Here is a 23,604-nt window from a genome sequence, read left to right as displayed (position 1 = left end):
CACAAAATAATGGATTTAAAAAAGTTGAGTATTACTCAAAATTTCGATCGTTTTCGACATGCTAAAATACGGGTTTTGATCAGAACAAAAAACAGTAGGAAAATTTTGGAGAAAATTTTAAAAGTGTAGTTTTGAGACAAAAACGTGTAAATTGATGAAGGTGACTGAGCTGAGTGGCTCCATATATGAGGTATATATATGTATATATACGTACATTCCTCAATTAATTTAAATACAGGAAGTGTAAGTACCGGCGATTTACATCTAATGGAAATAGTATAAAGAGCGCAAAATTTGATGCATCTAAAATATTTTTTTTTTATTTGGTCTACATAAGTCTATTAAGTAAGCACATGTTAAAGTTGTTTAAAATTCAGTTTTCCATGTAAGTAGTCGTCAAAAATCAAGTCTATTCAGCAGCGACACCGGCAATGACTCCAGCCACAGCGCCGCCGGCAGCAATCACATTCTGGGCCTTATGAACAGCGTGAGCCACCTTATCGACCTTGTGAGCGGCCTTGTGCTAAGGATAGTATAATAAAAGTAATAAAATTAAAAATCCTTTAAACTATTAATTCAGGTTATATTTTTTAAAAAGTTCACTCACCAATTCGTGGCGGAAGCTAGCTTCCACAACCTCTTGACAGATGAGGCAGAATACCAGCAAGGCTACAACGATCAAGTACTTAGCACTGAACATTTTGAAGTTTTTGGTTTAGTCGTTTCTTTTGAACTACATGGTCTTTCTGATTTTGCGAGAGCTTTTATACAAAATTCTTTTAACCGAAGAGTAGACCGCTTGTGATAAGAAGTTTGAATTTACTTCATGCGTGTGTAGTTGTTTATAACAATAACAAAAATTTATCTGTCAATCAGTTGTAATGTTTGAAAAATTATTTGAATCAAGTTAAGGAAACTCTTAACTGAAACTTATGATACCAATATGCTTATATGTATTCGTATTTGCGATATTTAGGACGAAGGGCATCCCGTAGAAATTCAAAAGCTGCCAGAAAAAACAACGTGTTGGTGTGGTTTGTGAGCCGTTGGAATCATCGGTCCATATTTCTTTACAAATGATGTCACAAAGAACGTAACCGTCAACGGCGACCCGTACCGCGACATATACATACATATATATCGAATATTTGATGCCTAAAATTGAAGCTCGTAATCTGGGCGACATTTGGTTTCAACAAGACGGCGCCACTTCCCGCACATCGCATGGATTTATTGAGAGAACACTTCGGTACGCTGATGTTTTGAGCCGGTCGATTGGTCACCAAGATCGTGTGATATCACACAGACTTTTTCATTGTGGATATGTAAAGTCTAGAGTCTATGCGGACAATTCCGCTTCGATTCAGTCCTTGAGGCAAAACATCACGTCATTCTCCAGTTACCAGTCGAAATGCACGGACGAGTTATTGAAAATCAGACTCAACGGATGGACCATCTTAACCAACATTTGAAAGAGATAATCTTCAAAAAATAAATGCCACAGAATGTTCTTTCGAAGTTTCTGTGTTTTTTTCTTTAAGAATGGTAGGTAACCTCGAAATGGATCGCCTTATATTTTCCGAGTTTCTGATCACCAAAATGTGAAGGATTTATCTTTCTATTTTCCTTTTACTTTTATCCCACTTTTGAAAACCCCTCTCTGAAAAGTTTGACTAATTTTGATCTGAAGATTCCAAACTGTCTATTTTTTTTTTGCTTTCCTTCGAAGCAGATTTTCTAAAGCAGCAAAATAATGAAATAGCGTATCTGGGTCTACAGGGATTCGATATACTTGTATGTATAGAATGTTTCAGACAGGAACGCTGTCAAAGTACATAAAGGAAATTTTCGATCAAACATTTACGTCAAAAACTCTACTACAACTTTGTTTCAGAAGCAGTGGGTTTTTGTAACTAAGTCTCCATAGTACATATAAAAGCAGCAATAACTCCGATAAAGAGCAAATTTACCGGAATTACTTATTTACCAAATAATTTCCCCAGAATTATAATTAATTGCTTGATAATATCTCTTACATTTTACATACAAAGTAAAATCCACTTGTGTCTGCCTTATCAGTGTTTACATTTCAGGTAGAGAATTTGGTATAAAAACTCACGCAAAATCAAAAAGAGCATATAGTTCAAAAGAAACGACTAAACCAAAAACTTCAAAATGTTCAGTGCTAAGTACTTGATCGTTGTAGCCTTGCTGGTATGCTGCCTCATCTGTCAAGAGGTTGTGGAGGCAAGCTTCCGCCACGAATTGGTGAGTGAACTTTTTTAAAAATAACCTGAATTAATCGTTGAAAGGATTTTAATTTGTGTTACTTTTATTTATATTGTATCCTTAGCACAAGGCCGCTCACAAGGTCGATAAAGTGGCTCACGCTGTTCATAAGGCCCAGAATGTGATTGCTGCCGGTAGCGCTGTGGCTGGAGTCATTGCCGGTGCCGCTGCTGCCTAGAAATTTGACTTAAACGGACTACTTATTTGGAAAATTATAAAAGATCTACGCTTAGTTTTTAAGCCGTTAAAATAAAATATATTGAATTTGAATCAAAACTTTCAGTTTTTAATACAGCTCTGAAGGTTTATTATGGGAGGTATACTTCTCAGAAACGAGTATTGGCATGTAAGGCTTAGAGGGTAATTATTAAAAAAAAAACATCGAAATAGTGAGGAACTCCACCACCGATGATTTCATAAGTATCAATTGTTCTAAGTTCTTCTGCATCTTGAAAAGTTTTCTTAAGGGGTTACATGGGTTTCCTAAGGTAAAAAGAAACTTTTTTCAAAAATTGTTTTCTCATACAAAAACTTAAATATTTTATTCGAATTTTTATTGTTACAAACGTACACTATTAACAAAAAAATTCAGAAGTTTTTGTAAAAAAAAAAATATTTTAAAGTCGGTCTTTGCGACGTCATTTCCGGCGACCTCACGCAAAAAAGATGCGCCGGCGTTGACAGGATAATTCCTTACAAGATCATCTAAAGTTCAAAAAAGTTCGTGTTTAAGTTAAAATTTTAACTTAAAACATAGACGAAGGAAAAAAACTAAAAATTGGATTTTCGAACGACATTTTTACAAAAAAATTAAAATTAATATAAAAATTGTATCTCAAAGTCCTGTGTAAAATTTCATGAAAATCGGTTGAGTAGTTCTCGAGAAATTTTACCAACCGACTTCAAAAACAAAGTTTCGAGAAAAACTCGTTTGAAGATAGCGCACTTAGCCTAGCTAGCCTCGAGCGCACAAGTTCTCGAAGCTGTTTCTGTAACAGGTTTTAAGAAACCTAATGAGCCGTGATATATTACCATCGCATTCAGTTCTTTAAATTCTTTTTATGGACTAGTGATGAAGAGGAAAGGACTCAAACCTTATCTTAACCTCTTCACGATTTAGACTGATTCGAACGGGTAAATTGGGAATATAGTCATTGTCAACAGAAATTAGAAAAAACACAAAGATTTTTGCTTTACGTTTTATATTTTATTCATTGGGATTAGAAAATAAGTCATTGCCAGCTTCCGTTATTTAAGCAACAGCAGCAGCACCGGCAATAATTCCAGCCACAGCAGTACCAGCGGCAATGGCGCCCTTCGCTTTGCCAATAGTCTTAGCTACCTTGTCCACCTTTTCAGCGGCCTTGTGCTACACATAAAATAGGAATACAAAATGAAATTAAATCTTAGTTCCCGAGTTTAGTTTGAGAACATCAACTCACCACATCATGTCCCACTTTGCCGAGGAAGTGTGCCTCCACTGCCTCTTGGCAGAGCAGACAGCATACAAGTAAGGCAACGACGATCAAGTATTTTGCACTGAACATTTTGTAGTTGTTTGTTTAAAAGTTTCTTACGAAATATTTACTTTCTTCTGCATTGTAGTTGCTTTTATAGCACTCATGTTGGAATCGTGGACACCTTCTGGAGTCCGATAAGAAAAGTTCGAATTCATCAGTGAAATAAGTTCAAACTATATGAATGAGCCATTTGTTGATAAGAATTTATTTGGTTTTCATTTTATTTTACCACTATTGGGCTTAAAAACTTTGATTGTATAAGGGTATCACGATACCTAATTATTCATATAGGTTTGAAATGATGAATTAAAGAGGTAGGGAAGTGCAATTTTCGGGTGTAACCGAACAGTTTATATTTTCGCAATTCGTAAAGATAGAGACGAAGTTCAAAACATGACCTAGCCAGCGTGGCCGCTGTCTCTTAATTCGCTGATCGATCGAAAACTCGAAAACTTGTAACGCCGACTCACCAGATGTTGCCATTCATTGTACATGCCTCTGCAGGTGGTGGGCAGTGTCGATCCTCTTTTCACGGGTCTTTTCCAAGATCTGGCGCATGGTAAATATCTAGTCGGTTGTTGATTTTCAAGGCCTGAAACCACACCGATGAGGTCCAAACAGTTTGTTGACTGTGGGTTTTAATCTTTCACACAGTACGCTCGAGAGAACCTTATACGCGATGTTGAGGAGGCTTATCCCACGGTAGTTGGCGCAGATTGTTGGGTCTTCCTTTTTGTAGATTAGGCAGAGCACACTTAAATTCCAATCGTTGCGCATTCTTTCGACCGACCATACTCTACAAAGAAGCTAATGCATGCTACTTATCAGTTTTTCGCCGCCGTATTTGGATAGCACAGCCAGCAAAGCATCCTTTTTGATATCAGCATAAATTATTATAGAAAATTAAATGACGTGAAGATGGACCGTCAAACAAACTATTTAGTATAAAGAGGAACTCAACGCGTCTCTTCATCCTGATCATTGTAACATGTGCATGCACAGCTCCATATCTATCTTGTATAGTTTTATGTGTTACTATAACCGTTAGACAAACAAAACTATTATACTCCGGAGCAACATAATGCAAGAGTATAAAAAAGTAGTTCGCTTACGAATTTATTGAGAAAGCACTGCTAATAGTGGTAGATTCTCAGTGTGAAACGAAGGTTAAGGTGATCCAGTTGCGATCGGTGAACGCTTTTGATAATTACAAAGAAAAATTAAAAATTGTATGTATAAAGAAAAAGAAGTTGTTGGGGTTATTAAGAATGTGAAAACAAAGTTTTTAGTACGAAAGATTCTATCTATCAAGAAAAGATTGAAAAATCGCTTAAAGGATAAAAATTTTAAGCGATCAAGAATCCTATATGTCTTTTAGTACTTCTCGCACCAGTAAAACTTTTAATAATTCATAAAACAACCTTGTCTGGAGGTTTATCATTCTTTTTCATCTTCATATCTTAGTTTTTATTGACTCTATCAAATCATAAGCTAGTTAGTTGCTGTTTCTTTGTTTACAAGTAAAAACAACGATATATGTATATATTTGACGGCAGAGATTGTTTCAAGGAAGCTTAGAACGTGGTCAAGATGAGGTTGAGAATATTTCATTAATCCATCAAGGTTCAGTTAGCTCTAATGTTTCATATAGCTCGTTCATTGAATCTTATATTCGATGGTTAGTTGGTTTAATTGGAGGAAGAAAGTAAAAACGAATTAAAACTCGCCAGTATCTGGAATAGCTAATATTTGGGGCAATATCATTTTGGATGTTACCGCTAATCATAGAGAGTGTTGTCCATATCGTTGGTTGGATTAAACAACTTCGCCAGTATGCTTCATTAGCTCAACTGACACACCATTACCAGGCCCTCTGACTTCTTAATTCCAACCCATATTCCTATTCGATCTTATTCATGGTCATCGCCTTTTTCACATGTCTGAAAAAGTCTCTCTGAAGTAGAAGACACCTTTATCCACAAATTAACAATAAACTGGATGTCAGTAACAATATGTGTTGTACCATTTTTGTTAAAAAGAAGTATCATCACTGCTTACTCGGATCATATGTCCCATAGTGACCTTCAGAAATTAAAGCTTTTAAGCAAAACAACCAATTCAAAAGTGAGAAGTGTCATAACCAAAGCGTTATATAAACAAAAGTAAAAAAAAAACATAAATAAATATTTTCGCACATCATCAATATACAAAATGAAAGATAACTTATACAGCTAATAATAAAGGGTGATTCATTACGTGGTTTCCTATTTTTATATTTTTGTTTTCAATGTTTATTGTCATTCGAAAGAACATTCTTTGGTATTTATTTTTTGAAGATTATCTCTTTCAAATGTTGGCCGCGGCTACGCCTCAGATGGTCCATCCGTTGAATCCAATTTTCGATGACTCGTTCGAGCATTTCGACTGGTAACTGGCGAATGACACGTGTGATGTTTTGCTCCAAGGCCTGTATCGGAGCGGAATTGTCCGTAGACCTTAGTCTTTACATATCCCCACAGGAAAAAGTCTAACGGTGTGATATCACACCGTCTTTGTGGTCAATCGACCGGCCCATTCATTGGTGTGATGTGTGGGCCGTCTTGTTGAAACCAAATGCCGCCGAGATCACGAGCTTTAATTTTAGGCATTAAGTAATCAATTATCATGGCTCGATAAAGGTCGCCATTGACAGTTGTTTTTTCTGGCAGCTCTTAATGTCTTTAGATTGCTCTTCATACCAAATGCGGCGACTTTGCTGTTTACATACCCGTGGAGCTAGAAATGGGTATCATCGTTGGATCTTTTTAATCTCCAGTTCTTGTACAAGCTATATTTTGTCCGTTTTTAATTTAAGATCTCGAAGTAAAATTCGCCAATTTCCATACGTCATGTGAAATTGCTGTGTACAGCGCCAAATCGTCTCTCCACGGTCTTCGTGTACACTCTTAGCTACGACTGCTATGTTTTCTTCACTGCGTGCTGGACGTGGGTTATTCGGTCGAATATTATTTAATAATGAATGTTGCTGGGTCTCAAGATGGGTAATGATGTTGAGAATAGTGCGCTCAGTAGGCCAATTATGTTGACCATAAGTTGAGCGAAGCGCGTGAAATACATTCTTTACAGAACTTGAATTTTCGTAATAGATTTGAACGATTTATAAACCTTGTTCAGGTATAGGTCTTTCCATGATAAAAATGCAAGCAATACTAAGCAAAAATAATCTTACCTGTAATCTGTATAAAAAATTCTATTGGAAAAAGTATCTCTACTTGGTTCACCCGTTATATATACATATATTCAAATTTCAACTATTTATAGATATATACATACCAACACTTGTATTCCTATGGTATATTTACTGTAAACTAATGACAGCAAATCTTTTTGGAAATTAATTACGTTGTTAGAACTTTAGAGAATATTTTGAAGAATTGGTTTTTAATACCGATTCGTTATGAAATTATCAAAACATACTTTGAATGCGGAGTCGCAGTGGCAGTAGCCAGTGATAAAGTTTGATGTATCACCCGAAAGTGAAATGACCTGCTGTAATCATATCAACAAAGTTTCAGTAAAGCTGTAATAATCGCACGTGTATCACACAACAATAGCGGTAAATGCAATGAGATAACTGTTTAAACACAAAATAAATATTTTCTTTAGCATAAAAAAGCATTACTTGTTAGATCCCAACAGTCGTTGTTTTTATCGTAGAATATCGGAGAAACCCGCACAAACAATGAACTTGAAAATAGCATTTGGGAAAGTACTAATGCTCTTGATTCGATGTCTGGCCAATTATTAATGATAAAAGAAGCAACTTGGCATTTAATTGGTAATGTGTTTGAAAACTATTTAGTGGTGCAATTAATAGTTTTATATTTGTTACATAATTTTTTACTTATAGGAATATCTAAACAAGTAAGATAGGGCTTAGTTTGAGAGCTACAGAACAGGCGATAAAAGCATATTGTTGCATTTTCATTGTTGGACGAAATTTTCAACAGATTGAGGTTCCTAGTATACGTCTTGGTGACCATAAGGAAGAAACGAACAATACCTTCTGAAAGACCCACAAACCTTTAGCATAACGTTAAAATGCTGTAGCCAATGTGAGTAAAAGTGATAACATTAGAATTAATGCTCAAGTTGGCACCCATGCAAATGGTAATCCACCCACAGCTTCGGCTGTGGTAGCAGCACGGATTCTGGAGGTCATAACCCCGCTTACAGACGAACGAAAGAACCAAGCGTCATTTCGATGGGAGATGAGAACCACGTGCGAAATACTGGCAAACGCTTCAAGGCGGTTATTGGTAGCTGAACCCTTAGGACAATGGGGCCCTCCCTAAAAATAAAAAAAACTTCCGCCGTCAGGAAAACGAATCCGAACATCTGCCGATAGCAAAATTACGCTATAAGGGATCGACTGAGCGGAACAGTATTGCACCATTTGTTTTATGGATCGATAAGAGCAAACTTAATACTATTGACGATGCAGAGGGAAAGAATAAAGTCATACGTGGAGGGTACTCTACAACAACGATGAGAGCATGTTTGTGGAGCCTTGAATAGGTCAGTGTTCAAGATCGAAATGGTCTGCTTCGAAAAAGGAGTCACTAGACACCTGAAAAATTAATAATCTTCGTTAGGGTTAGGCTAGCTTTAATGTTCGATACTGACGATGTTGGCCATATAAAACACGGAAATGAGAACGGGCCTGTGGGAGAAATTCCTCGTGGCAGCACTACAAAAGGTGATTTTATAATCATGGGTATAGACCAAGACTCGTAGTCATTCTTCAAGTCAGTAGGTCAATCGGAAGTGACTAATTTACTAACAGTTTCACTTGTTATTGGAATAATATTGGATTGTCGAAAAAGTCTTTTCGTATTTTGTCAATAGTTGTCGTTGCAGTCGTATATCTCCACCAACCTGCATTGTGTAATACCATATAGTGTTGGAAAGGTTAAATTTTAAGCTTACGAAAGAGGGAAGAATGCAACCCAAGCCCCCAATAAAACTTGTGAAGACGAGGACGATGCTGTATTATGCGTTCGTGTAACACAACAATGGTTCGCTCGCTTCCGTTCTGGAAATTACGACGTGGAAGATGCATCTCGCTCTGGTCGACCTATCGTTGGAAAAGTCGTTGAAATTATGAAAAATATTGACCACGACTGTCACATAAGCAGCCATCACATCGCTTACGAACTTAACATTCATCATCAAAAGGTTTTGAACCATTTAAAAAAGGCTGGCTACAAAAAGAACCTCGATGCTTGGGTACCACTTGAATTGTCAGTTAAAAATTATATGGACCGAATTAACATCTGCGATTCTTTGCTGAAACGAAGTTAAATCGAACCATTTCTGAAGCGAATGATAACAGGAGACGAAAAGTGGATCAATTATGACAATAATCTGCGAAAACGATCAAGGTCCAAGCGTGGTGAAGCGGGAAAAATGGTCGCAAAGCCAGAATTGATACCACGAAAGGTTATGCTGAGTGTTTGGTGGAATTGGAAAGGAATCGTTCTCTATGAGTTGCTCCAGCCTGGTAGAACGATTGATTTTACATATTACTGTCAACAATTGATGAGATTGAAGCAAGCAATCGCAAAAAATGGGCAGAACTGATCAACATAAAGAGCTTCGTCTTCCACCAAGGCAACGCTAGAACACACACATCTTTGATGACTTGGCAAAAACTGGAGGAGCTTGGTTGGGAAGTTTTGATGCACCCACCATATAGCTCTGACCTTACACCATTGGACTACTATTTGTTTCGGTCAATGCAGAACTCCCTTAATGGAGTAAAGTTGCCTTCAAGAGAAGCAGTTTTCGCCGAGAAAGCAAAAAAAAATTACCCTGATGAAAAAGTGTCTCTAGCGAGAAAATGGCAAAAAGTGAAGTTTGATTAGAAAAACGAAGAGACTTTTTCGACTACCCAATGTAGTAATCCCATCAAGGGAAGGTATAATTCCATAATCTGCAGGCTATTCGGAATCGTTTCAGAAATCCATAGCAATCGTTAGGAAGCAAGACTATTCAACTGCGTGCAACGCATTGCAAGAGTCAAAATATCCAACGAATTTACTCAACCTCCAGCGCTACATACTTGAATTAGCTTAACCCTCTGCTGCTTAATTCACTACCGCCGTATCTACTAACCCCACGCCACGTCCCAATGCTTCTGCACATTTAAAGATTTGTAAATATTTTCCATGCTTCGCATACTTTGCGCTTTTCAGCAATAAATTTGTACAATAAATAAATTAACGCTTTTACTTTTGAACAACAACAACAATGCACACTTTCCATACTTTTTCGTTTCGTGCATATTTTCATTTCGAAAGGATGCGCAGCGCTCGCACCTTGGCTCGAGCGGAAAAAGCCGGGCCAGGCATCCATTTCACCAAGCTTAATTACCCCAAAACTTTGTTGCTGACTGCAGCAGCATTTATGTTGCACGCTTTGCTTGCTAATTAAATTTGTTGCTGCTTGCTTGCTATTTTGTGCCGATTTAGTAGCGTGCATGGAGGGTGGGGGCGTGGTTGGCAGTGGGCGTGTTTCGCACGGAATGAAGCAGTCAATGCGAAGTGATTTATGCCAGCGGTAATCCTGATTGCCCTGCGTTTGTCTAGCTGCCTAGCTTCCTGGCTGCTGGGATAGCTGCAAAGCCCATCTGCCCACCTTCCTTCCAGCGGCCCGAATTCCGTAACAAACTATTTTTGGTGTAATAAAATTGCGCATTTAATTAAGAAAGTTTGCTTATTTGCATGAAAAGTGAAATTCGTGTAAATTTACATAACAGTTAATTGAGACGTGGTGTGAGTTAATAGAATTCCGGCCAACATTTTTCGCTTGCATTGCGGCATTTCGCATTTGATTTCGCCGTTCCCTTGAATACAACATTCAGTTACATAATACATTGTGTAGCAATATTCATAAGTTATTTTATTTCAATCTCATAAAAGTTATATTTTTTGTCAAAATATTTTTTTATGAACAACACAATGTCCGGGTGTGCAGAAATTTCCCACAAAAATCTCTTTGGCGTTAATAACTCAAGTGAATATGCAAAGGTCGGCGGCGTGGACTAATGCAGTGCATAAAAAGTGAACTGTGAACCCATAAAAATGCAGTAAAAATTACGCAAAATGGCATCCTGTGTTTACTTTTATGCGCGTTGGCATAAAAATGCTTTTTAAATATATTGTAAATGAAATTTACCCTATACTTTTACTAATGCACAGTGGAACTACTTGCAATTTTTTATTCAGTCTTGTTTGGTCATGGAAAGACTTAAGCCTGAACAACGTTTACAAATCGTTCAACTTATGATCAACATAGTCGGCCTACTGAGCATACTATTCGCAACACCATCACTCATCTTGAAACCTACCCACTCATTATTGGATAGACCACTCAAGCTCGCAGTGACGAAAATATAGCAGCCGTAGTTGAGAGTATATACGAAGATCACGGAGAGTCGATTCGGTCATTCGCAAAAACTCGAACTGACGTATGGAACTACTTGGTGCATTTTACGTCGAGATTTAAAATTGCAAGCATACGAAATACAGATAGGGCAAGAACTGAAGTCGCTCGACCTTCTAAAGCGATATCGCTCCGCTCTATAGGCTCTTGAAAAGTTCTAAGAAGGTCCGACGTTTTCGAGAAAAATTTTGTGCAACAATGAGACCCATTTCTGGCGCCATTGGTATGTAAACATCCAGAATTGCCGCATTTGGGAGGAAGAGCAACCAGAAGAGAATCAAATGCTGCTGTTTCATACAGAAAAAACTACAGTTTGTAAGGCTTATGGGCCGATGGAATCATATGATATCATACTGTTAGACTTTTTCCTGTGAGAATATGTATAATCTAACGTCTATGCGGGCAATCCCGCTTTGATTCAAACCTTGGAGCAAAACATTACGCGGGTCATTCGCCTTTTACCAGTCGAAATGTTCGAACGAGTCATCGAAAATTGGGTTCGATGGATGACCATTTGAGACGTAGCCGCGGACAACATTTGAAAGAGAAAATTTTCAAAAAATAAATGCCAAAGAATATTCTTTAAAATGATAATAAACATTCCCCATTAAGTTTGATGTTTCTATAGTTTATCTTTAAGTGGCTTTTCCAATTAATTGAAGACGTCCCTTCAGCATTGGAAGTAACCCACAAAGCCATTTCAAAGCGACTACATGCGCTGGAAAAGATTCAGAAACAAGGAACTTGGGATCCTTATAATTTGAAACCAAGGAACGTAGAGCTTTGCCTTTTCACCTGTGTACAATTGCTCCTACGGCAAAAAAAGGGGGTTCTTTATCAAAACATAGCAGGTGATTCATAGACAGCAACTCAAAGAACGCCTCGGCCGAATATTCACGCTCCAAAAGTTATGCTGTGTATTTGGTGGGACTAGACCGGAGTTATTTATTACGAGCTGCTGTTACCAAAACAAACCATCAAAGGGGAACGGCAGCGACTTCAGCGGCCAAGCACTGCGCAACCTCAATACCAGGAGAGGCATGAAAAAATGATTCTGCTGCATGATAATACTCGTCATCTCATTTCTAAACCCGTAAAAATCTTCCTGGAAGCTCTTAAATGGGAAGTCCTACTACACCCGCTATATTTCCCCAGTTTATTAAATAGTAGACCGAACTGAACAATTAGTTCGGATGTTGTTTTGCGTTGTCTTGGACTATAATATGTGGCGAAATGCGCGAAGGTGTCTTGTCAAAAGAAAAGTTTTTTGAACAAGAACCTATGAAATAGTGGTCCGATTTCGGCGATTCTAACAAATGATCAGCTTTTGAGGAGCAGAGTGTTACAAACTTCGGTGCAAGCTTAATATCTATACCAAAATATAGGTTATAAAAAGTAAAGGTAAGAAACTGTCGTTCTTCATAAAGGATAACTGCGCCTAAACAATATTTTCTTTCCCAATTCGTATACGTCTTGGGCACATTAACAAAATTGGACATGTGGAGAGAATACATATATGAACCGATTTATAATAAATTTAGACCAGAATATCGAAAATTATTATATGTGGAATAAGTGTAAGTCCATCGACCACATATCGACCTACATGTGACTTCAGTCAAACGGATATTGAAAATCAAAGGATCTAGATATTAGAGCTAAGCGAAGTACTGAACCGATTCTATAAAGTTATCGCAACAGATCACTCTGTTTTGCGCCTATCTAGTTATATTAAAATATCATAAAAATAAATTGATATGTGGAATATAAGTTATAGTTCAGTCATTATAGTAAATTCTCCTCGGAATTCGATATACTCATTTATATGTCTGTAAATACTTGTATATTGACACCTTAAAGTTGTCTCAAAACCTACATATGGTAGGGTATACCTACAGACATATAAATGGGTATATCGAATTCCGAGATTCTTACCTAATTAAAGTGAAATGACTGGACTATTATATTAAACGGATTGAAAAAGGTACCTGGAAACTTATAATCTTCGCCAAACATCTTTGGAGACATAATAAAACCACAATAAATATCAATAAATACCAACCCTTGGAACTGCAGCGATAAGAGAGATATCGTTTGTAGTATGTCCTAAGTAAAATATCCTTTTTACGCTTTTTACTCGTCTAATTTATCAGGGAAGATATACAAATGAAAGAAATAGATAAAGAAAAAAAGTAAAGCAGATTGAGAGAGCAAAAAGTAAAAGTTAAAATCCTAACTGATGAATTATGAAAACCAAGTCAGTTCGGTTTAGCCAAATAGAACACTGTGCGAAAAATATTTGCGTAAGCCCTTCAATCAATCTAACACCGCAAAGAATCGCCTCGTCATTTAGTTGCTGGCATTATTATGTTATTGCTATTTTTTTCCAGCGCGTGAATTTGGCAAATGCAAAAATCGTAAAAAGCTCACAATGTAGCAATAAAAATCGCAACAAACTGTGCACACAACAATTCCGGCAAAGGTGTTGTCATTCAACGGTTCACACTATTTGTTTAGGCATCCAGTGCGCAAAAGGCCGAGCCGCTGTGGATATCGCTCGTAAATGCTATCGGCAAATCAAATGCGTGTGTCGATGAATTAGAATCGCCTTTAAGGATAATAATTTTGCGTTTTCCTATTTTTGTTGTGGATTTTTTTTATGTCTACGCACTTTTATGTGGCGTCAAACGTCAAGCTGCGCGTCATGTAGGTAAATTGAACGCCTCGTTTTTAATAGCGTTTTGTTTCGGCTTTTTATTATGTATTACGAACGGTTGTGAGCATATGGTTTGACGAGCATTGACACCGCTGTCGTTGGTGGTATTTTTGCGCCTCAGCTGGTGAAAAGTGACATGGGTAAGAGGTTACCAAAAACTATTGTGCGACTTGGCAGTGGAAGGCTTCGCGGCGAAGTAGGCAAACAATAGTGAAATCTTGATTGCTCATCAGCAAAGCAGTCTTCATCCCCATGCTCATATGCATCATAAGCATTTCGGCTTTTTGGTCGAAGAAGAAGAAGCAACGAAATTGCGACGCAGCATTAATTCATTGACGGCTTTTGTTGGTTTGATCTTTTTGTTCTACACGTTTGCTTTTTACGTTGTTGTTAGATTATTTTTGTAAAGTGTATATGTGAGATGCTCAATCTGCTGTGTGCCGAAGACGTGAAGGAAAACCGATTCTATGTCATTTCTAAGTTGTTTGTTTGCTTAAAGGATTTCATACACTTTTGTATGGTCTTTTACGTTTTCAAATATTAACAAGTAAAACGTAATTGAGGAATTGTTATTCGTAAGTAACTATGGTAACTGTCTAAATGTATGCAGATCTGACCTTGAGACTATTAGAACACGGTGACCATCGCCGCTTGGGCCGATGGAACAGTCTTCAGCTGTGCCTTGGTCTCTAGTGTGCACCAATGTAATCTTGACGCTCACAAAACGATGTAGAAAATGCCATAGATTGCGCTTCAAAACCCTTAAATACCGCTGTGAGCAAAACACTCTTTGTGTCGACCGATTTCTGATGCCCGAAATTTCACAATGGATATGACCCATGTGGTATTTCGAGATTCATGAAAAACCGAAACTAATACAATTTTTGAAGTATGCTATCAAAGGAGACACCACGTACAAGATCTAAGCGCTCTTTGATTCCGTTGCGAGATTTCTCTTCTAAAAACTGGAATCGAATATATGTAGAATTTTTCTATGTTTCTAAAATCCGTGGACAATACCACACGTGCTACAAATCACGGATACAAAAAAATATACTGTCTGTATATATAACTATTGTACTTTTAGTGAGAGCTCATGTCGTCTAAAGTTGAATTCGCTTGAAAAAGTGTGAATAGAAGAGAGAGAGAAATAAGACGATCTTACCAAAAGGAACAAATTTGTCTACCTATAAACGCTACTTCCATTCTAGTGAGCTATAAGCTAGCGTAGTCGCCGATAAAGACACCATCAAGTTCGTTCAGCCGATCACTAGACCATATATATGTGTATATGTATGTATTTCATATGAAATTCACCGTTGCTAATGCGTGTAGATTACTAATTTTGTTAGAGAATCATTCCTAGCACACATCAAGAGTAATCTTTGTTTGTCCCTTTGGCCATTGTTTATCCCTTTGAGCTTTATATTCTACTCCCTGTCAAAAAATTACAAAAATGATTCTGCGTTGCAGTTAAAGTCTGGCATCGCTTTTAGAGTTCATGTTGGCCCTAAAAATGGCGCAATTGCCCACAGTTTTATGACTATCAATAGTCATATGATGACTCACAGATGCACGTACCCGGGAAATATAATTGATGACAGGTTGTATTCGTATTCGACTTGTCATCACAAAATTCAATCTTCTCAATTCCTTTGGAAGCTATGTAGAAGAGATTTAGTTTCACCAATATTAGTTTAAAAATCGTTTCATAACAATTCGTTCTATGAGTATACAATACTATTGAAGGTTCACAGAGGTTCCATCCATTCTTGATTGAACTGTTGATATTGCTTAACGCCTTGGAGGAAAACTTAGTTTCATGTTCTTCTCCTAGATGATTTATTCAGTTCTTGTAAAGCCCAGCCAATTTAACAACGATTTCCTCATTGCAATAGCATTACATGTAAATGTAGTCCGTCCGATCGTGTTCGATTAGATAATCAATTTGTCACCTTCGACGTTTAGTTTACTAATTTATCCATTTAGGAAGTTTTCAAAATATTATTTTCATAACCAAAGTGTCCTCTTAACGCAATTAACTCGATCTTTTCGTTGATTTTAAAGTTGCCTTCGATCGCATGAAAAGGAGCTGCCGTTATGCCGCTTTGCTTGAATTTGGTATCCCCGCAAAATTAATACGGAAATGTAAACTCAAGTAAGAAACACAAATAGCTCCATCTAGATCGAGAGGACTTCTCCGAAACGTTCGATACCAAACTAGCTTCAGACAGCGAGACTTACTTTTGTGTGTTTTTTTTTTAATATATTGCTGGCGAAAATACAAGGGCTGTCCGATAAATAACCGACCTCAACGTGAAGCTAGCGGCACATCTGAAAAAAAAGTTTCTACTTCAAATTGTGCATATTATAATAGCTACTCGCCAAAATTTCAGAAATTTATCTTGCGCAATTATCTGTTGACAGTCGTTTTTGTGAGTCTATTTCGGTGATTTCCCCAAAATGGAAAAAATTGAATATCGAGCTGTAATTAAATTTTTATTTTTAAAAGGCAATACGCCTTCACAAATCAAAGATGAGTTGGACTCTGTGTATGGTGACTCTGCACCATCGTTTACCACCGTAAAATTTTGGGCAGCTGAATTTAAACGTGGTCGCAGGAGCTTGGAAGATGATGAACGTCCTGGGCGTTCAAAAACTGTAACCACTAACGATAACATCGCTAAAGTTCATCAATTGGTACTAGACGACCGCCGGATTAAAGTTAGGGAAATAGCTGAGATTATGAAGATGTTAAAAGAAACTGTTTGTCACATATTAAACCAAGATTTGGGCATGAGAAAGCTGTCCGCGCGTTGGGTGCCGCGTTTGCTTACGCTAGACCACAGCGCTCTGTTGGCTCAGTTTAGAGGCAATAAGACCGAGTTTTGGCGCCGATTGATAACTGTAGACGAAACTTGGATTCATCATTATACGCCCGAAACAAAAAACCAATCTAAACAGTGGATTGAAAAGGGGGAACCAGCCCCAAAAAAACCTAAAGCTGTGTATTCGGCTGGGAAAGTGATGGCGAGTGTTTTTTGGGACAGCCATGGAATTATTTTTATCGACTATCTTGAAAAAGGAAAAAACTATAACAGGAGCATACTACGCATCATTATTGGACAAGCTAAAGGAAGAAATTTCGAAAAATCGGCCACATGCAAAAAAAGAAAGTCTTGTTCCACCAAGACAACACACTATCTCACACCTCAACAGTCGCCATGGCGAAAATCCACGAATTGCGGTTCGAACTGCTTGACCATCCACCTTATTCACCGGATCTAGCACCAAGCGACTTTTTTTTGTTTCCTCAACTTAAAAACTGCGCTCAGCGGCCAGAGATTTTCGTCAAATGAGGAGGCAATCTCTTTCGTGAACTCGTATTTTGCAGACAAAGATGCCAAGTACTATTTGGAAGGGTTGCAGAGATGGGAGCATCGCTGGGAGAAGTGTGTGGAGTTACAAGGAGACTATGTAGAAAAAATATAAAAAAAAAAAATTTTGAAAAAGTCGCGTGCATCATGGTTAGGTCGGTTATTTATCGGACAGCCCTCGTAATATGAGCTGCAAAACTAAATAGATAGGGACAATCTTCTATAAGAGTTTTTAAATCCAACACAGAATCACTCTTATCAATAGGTTCTTCTTTGGACTAAGTAGACTATTGAAAAGTAAAGCCTTTCTCGACGAACAAAACCAAACTCTACAAGTCTCTCATTCATTCCCATCCTGTAATATGGTGCAGCAACATGGACAATGACATCATCTAATGAGTCAGTCTTAGAACTTTCGAGATACATAAATGTTTCGGGACGATTTACGATCCTTTGCGCATTGTCAGTGATGATACCGCAGTCGGATGGACCGGTTGGCTTTATAAGATGACTGTAGTTTGACCAATCATAACAAATGAAGTGGTTAAGTAAGCTACGAGATCATGTTGGCCGGATGTATGAGAACACTCCAGCTTTGGAAGTATTCAATGCAGTAGCAAGCAGTACGAAGCAAAGGAAGAGAAAGACCTTCACTCCGCTGAGGTGATCAGTTGGTCAAAAGTTTGGCAACACTTGATATCTCCAATTGAAAACAAATAGTGAAAAGCAGTAGCGACTGTTGAGCTGTTGTTAACTCGGCTATAATCGCATAAGCGGTAACTACGCTACTGAAAAAGAAGAAAAATTTTCATATGCAAAATAAATCGAATTTTTCTGCAAACTTTTTAACTTTAATAAATGCACTTTAGATTTAACAGAAATGGGGTACTCAAAGTAAAACCGGAAATACAAATTCTTTCCAAATAGATCTGCACTTCAATTTCGCGGTTACGCCTAAGTGTAGGCAACGAACTGCAATTTACTCTGAAAAAGCTTTTTAGTATTTTCATATGAAGCTACAAGCATAAATACTATATACTATATGTATTTAACAATGGTATCATACAAGAGTCATATACATATATAGTTGGAAAATGAAAAATCCGAACAAGCAATTATTTAGAAATATTATCTACAGAGCCACTATTAGCTTCATTAATTCAATGGCACAACAAAAACCAAAACCAAAACCAAATAATAACGGTTACAGCAAATAAAAATAAAAAACACAACATTCGTGATTTCTATTTAAATTTCCCGCTGTTATCTGTGACTGACGTTTTCACTTTCACTCTTCCTGCGCCAACCCCATGCCACTTTCGCGGCGTCTGTCGCAAATTTAACCCTTTTTGAGCTCGCTCCCTGACCCTGCGGTGAACTCGCCTTGCTTATGGCAAAATGTAATTGTATTTGTTGTTTTTTGGCTTGTGCCCCCACACACCCTCGAAGCGTTCGGCTGTTAATACAAATACACATGTTCGAACATATACACACGCACACATACAAAACAAAGGAAAACGCGAGCAAAAAGGAAATTGACGGAAATTAAAAGGTTACTCCAAATGGTTTGTTGGTCTTGTCAAAGCCAACAAGTTCGGCGCATAACTAGATCCCGTGGAGACTTTATGCGGCACCTTGATGTCATCGTTTTGCTAGCGCTTAACACCGTAGGGTGAAAGGCATTATTACCCGGAGATAACATAAAATCTAATGTTGCTTCACAAATTAGAGATTTTCAACTTGTATGTATGTTATTTGAGTCATTCGGGCCATTCGGTTCATCTGTTTATGTGGCGGCTCTATTTCAATGATAATTGTTTAATATTTCGTAGTACCGTTATCAAGAGAAGTGTGTGCGTGTGTTTGTTGCGGTTGAATCTGGTTTAATTTGCCCAAAAAGTATCAAATTACCAACTGTATACAAATATGGTTATGATACATCGGCAATGGCTTGCTGGCGGCAAAAAGGGTTAAGCGGGACTTCGATGAAAGAACATTCAACAAGACATACAATCAAAGCTTTATTTTGAATTCTGTAGAAACCTTTAAAATTGGTGTTGTAAATTAAAATTTTTATTATTAGTGGTGAAACTGAAGTCTGAAACAAAGAGCTTCAAGATTGGAGAGTAGAGTTACGAAAGTGGCGAAACTTAAATTAATCCAACTCTAAGTGATCTAAGCTTCATGGCCTTTATACTACAGTATCAATTTTGTTTGGTCTTTGCTTGTTATTATGTACAATAACCAGTCGCAAGATGCGTAACTTTAGCAGTTTCCAACTGAAAAATTAGCTTTTGCTTGTCAGGCAGTAAGTATACTAAGAAAATTGGAAGAACCGAATTTCTCAGCATTAATCCTGAACTCCCTGTAATGCTACCTCAATGTACTTCTGGAGAAAATAATTTGAGTTGCAGAACTGAATGGAGAAGGCACAATCTTCTAAAATAGTGTACAACTACTGACCTACGCCGATGACATCGATACCATTGGCATTACAACCACATCGTTGGTTTTGCTCTCTCCAGGTTGGACAAAAAACGAAACAAATGGGTTTGCTAGTGAAAGAAGGCAAGACGAAATATCATCTGTCATCAAACAAACAGTCCTCGCACTCGCGAGACGTGAGAGTCAGTCACTGTTGACGATCATAATTTCGAAGTTGTAGATAATTTCGTCTATCTTGGAACCAGCACAAACACCAATAACAACGTCAGCCTCGAAATCCAACGCAGAATAAATCTTGCCAACATGTTCTACTATCTTCTATCGACGAACAAAGTCCAAATTTTACAAGTCACCCAGACATATGGCTGTATGGTGCAGAGACAATAAATCTTGCAGGGAAGACCTTTAAAATATTATTAGAGTTTTAGATTTTATATTAACGAAAATGAAGGGCTTAGTTTAAAAAGATGAAGCTTTATCTATTAATTTTGTCTCTGTCTCTGTCAGTATATTAACACGCCTTTTGTAGCTTGTTCTCGATGTTACTTAGAGTAACGAGCAGAAATCTAAGCTCTAGTTGAGGCAAAATCAGTTTTGTGCTTTCACATGTTATTTGAGTATGGAGCTTTTGCGCTTTTAACCCAAACGATATGCGAAAAAGCTTTTATTTATTACGCTTCAAACGAGCAGTTGCACTCAGCAACCATAAATTTAATGCAAAAGTAAATTATAGGTTTTTTATAACTAACTTTTTAGTATGAATTTAACGAGTAAACGATTTTGCTTGCTAATTTGTATAACACGATATTATTTGTTGAAAACATGTGTACATACTTCATATTAATATAGATGAAACGTTGTTAAAACAAGTAAGGAAGCGGTAGGTTCGGGTGCAAATGAAGACTATATACTCTTGTGACTTGCTGAAGCAAAGCCAGGAAAATACCTTAAGGTGCAAAACGTTAAACATAGGATCGAAATCCTAGCAATTTTATACATATACATACATATCTATATATATAAAAGAAAGTCGTGTTAGTTACATCACTTATAACTCAAGAACGGCAGAACAGATTTGGCTGAAAATTGGTAGGGAGGTAGCTTAGAGCCAGGAGACGGACATAGGATACTTTTTATCTCTTTATGTCAAAATTTAATACAACTCATAAATACAAAAATTATATTTCAAATCATAAGCATTTGTTCAAAATTCATGTTTGTAGGAATCATTTCATATTTTTCATTTCTTCAAAAAAAAAAAAAAACAATAAAAACAACCTTACCATCTTCGTCTACATAAATATGTATGTATGTAAAAATGAATCGCCAAAATGTATGTACGCTCATAACTTTAATACGACTGAACGAAATTTGATAATTCTTTTTTTAAAATATTCGTTTAGGTTCAGGGATTATTCGAATAATTGCCGGAAAACCCCTAAAAACAGTCCTTTTCTTTTTTCTCATACAAACGAATGAATGTTTGTTCGTTAGTAACGCTAAAAGAACGGCTGAACCAGTATTGATGAAATTTTAAGAGGTTGTTCGTTGTGGATTAAGGAAGGTTTAGAAATAAAAACATCTTATACTTTTCATGAAAAGTCGGCAAATTGGATAATTCCAAAAAGTAACTTTTTTCCAAAAACAGTTTTTTTTCAATTTCTGTTTTGTTTTTCAATATTTTGATTTGGAAATTATTTGAATAGTTTTCAGTCTCGATCGCTTGCTTTTTTATTCCGGCTATTCAAGAGAAAAATTATTACTATTACGATTTACGATGCTTTACGACAGGTTTGTGAATTGAACAATTGAAAATTATTCAGTGAAAACTTTACGTGTGAAAGATCCAGTATTATATGAAGTGGTGGAAAGCAATATGGTTCATGGACCTTGCGGACACTACATCCCTTTTTCGGTTTATGTGTCTAACAATAAATGCACGAAACACTATCCGCTTGCTTTTCTTCTGGAAATGATGGATATCCACTCCATCGTCGTAGCTCATCAGACGACCATACAACTTAGAGTAGTGAATATCGAAGTTGACAACATATGATCGTACTATGTTCTCTACTGTTGTCTAATTCACATTCTAAACTCATATCAATGTTTAGTATTGCAGTTTGGTGTAATCTATAAAATACGTTTTGTAAGTACGTCACCAAGGGAAGCAACATGGCGCTTAATGGTCTTAAACGATACGGTCCATACGTGAACTGCAATAAAGCGCTTTTGTAGGATATTTACTTTTGCAATTCATGAACGGTTTCCGATTGTTGTGTGTCCTCGCAGTTAATATGGAGATTGGCCAAAGAGTTTATTTCAGCCCAGAGAATACATTACAGCCGTGGTAACACCGCCAATAACAAAACTAACATTGACGAGTTTTTTTTTTCAACTTTCGTCAGTGATCCGCTTACGAGAACATTGCTCTATTTGAAAATACCTTGCATTCATGGAATGCATCGTCGAAGAAATAGTTACGCTGAAAGCAAGACCGAACAGTAGATGGACATTCAGGTGTGTTCTCAACTAATGCATTAGGATGAATTTACACAACCCACCCAAAAAAACGATGATTGCTTCTACCTTCGGTTGCTACTGATTAATGTACGCGGCGTATTGCGTACTGTGAATGGTATGGTGTGTGCAATTACAATTGCTGGAACACGATAATCAGTGGAAACAAATGTTGGACGATGCGATAGCTACTTCGAATGCCACTGAAGTTCCCACACTTTTCGCGATAATCATTTCACCATATCAGCCTTTAAATCCGCGTCAATTATGAGATACGAACAAAAATGACATTGTCGAAGACATTTTACATCGTATTCGCTAAAAATTGGAAATGGGTCAATTCCGGTTGATGCTTCCGGTGGTTTGATATCAATTCCATCTGCGGTTTTATCAATTCACGAAAGATGAACTCATCACCAATCTTCGGACATTGCCAAATTATCTTAACTATGATTCCTTAAATGCACGCGCAATATTAACTGCCAAAAAAATACAGATTTTCTTGACTTAAACTGGAAGATTCAAAGTCAAATTCCGGAAGACTTGCGCTCATAACAAATCGACCGATCGTCTTTCCATTGAAGACGTCGCCGTGAATTATCCAGTGGAGTTTCCAAATTCTTTGGAGAGGCTTGGTATGCCGCCGCATCATTTGCGTCTCAAAGTTTGATCTGTCGTTATTATGTTTTGCAATCTGCAAGCGCCGAAACTATGTAATGGAGCCCGACTGATGGTGACGCAGCTATCGAATACAAAGGGCTGAATGCTTGATTCAACGAATTTCTTTGAGTTTCCAACGATTTTGCCATTTCAGTTTCCAGCGAAAATTGCATTTGAGATGACACTCAACAGGACACAAGGATAGTCGCATAGTGTGTGCAATAAGTTTGGAAATTCTATGTTTTTCACACGGCTAGATATACGTGGCGTGCACACGAGTTGGAAAGCCATCTTTTCTGTACACCGGAACAGAAACCAAAAAATTTTGTTTATCAAGCTGCGTTACATTGAAAAAAAAAATGAAATGATAAATTCAACTTTCTTTTCATTTCAAAACACATAATTTCACGCAGGACAACGGCTGCGGGGATAGCTAGTATACTATATATAACTCATACACTGACCGACATATTCGGCTTAAGGTTTGTTAGAAAAACGAAAATTATGAGGAAAGTTCTCTGAACGCCATTTTCTTGAGAGTGGCCATAAACGATTCTTCTAAGTATGACGT

The 23,604-nt window shown here is 37.3% G+C and overlaps 1 protein-coding gene and 2 long non-coding RNA genes across 3 annotated transcripts; 1 reads left to right on the top strand and 2 right to left on the bottom strand.

Moving 5' to 3' along the window:
* Positions 1-293: 293 nt before the first annotated feature.
* On the bottom strand, positions 294-1,031 carry LOC125776848 (uncharacterized). Its single transcript, XR_007422022.1, has 2 exons — positions 608-1,031; positions 294-523 (listed from the first exon to the last, which is right to left on the bottom strand). It is a non-coding gene; the product is annotated as an uncharacterized LOC125776848 (long non-coding RNA).
* A 947-nt stretch (positions 1,032-1,978) lies between these two features.
* LOC125776849 (uncharacterized) lies at positions 1,979-2,543 on the top strand. The gene is made up of 2 exons (XR_007422023.1): positions 1,979-2,268; positions 2,354-2,543. It is a non-coding gene; the product is annotated as an uncharacterized LOC125776849 (long non-coding RNA).
* A 931-nt stretch (positions 2,544-3,474) lies between these two features.
* On the bottom strand, positions 3,475-3,851 carry LOC109579944 (uncharacterized; the record flags this gene model as incomplete). The annotated part of the gene is made up of 2 exons (XM_019992341.3): positions 3,475-3,658; positions 3,732-3,851. Coding segments are annotated over 2 exons (237 nt in total), but the record flags the coding sequence as incomplete, so codon positions are not given.
* Between the last annotated feature and the right edge of the window lie 19,753 nt (positions 3,852-23,604).

The sequence above is a fragment of the Bactrocera dorsalis genome, chromosome 2 (assembly GCF_023373825.1).
Source record: "Bactrocera dorsalis isolate Fly_Bdor chromosome 2, ASM2337382v1, whole genome shotgun sequence".
Taxonomy (NCBI): Eukaryota; Metazoa; Arthropoda; class Insecta; order Diptera; family Tephritidae; genus Bactrocera; species Bactrocera dorsalis.
This window is presented reverse-complemented; position numbering and strand designations above follow the sequence as displayed.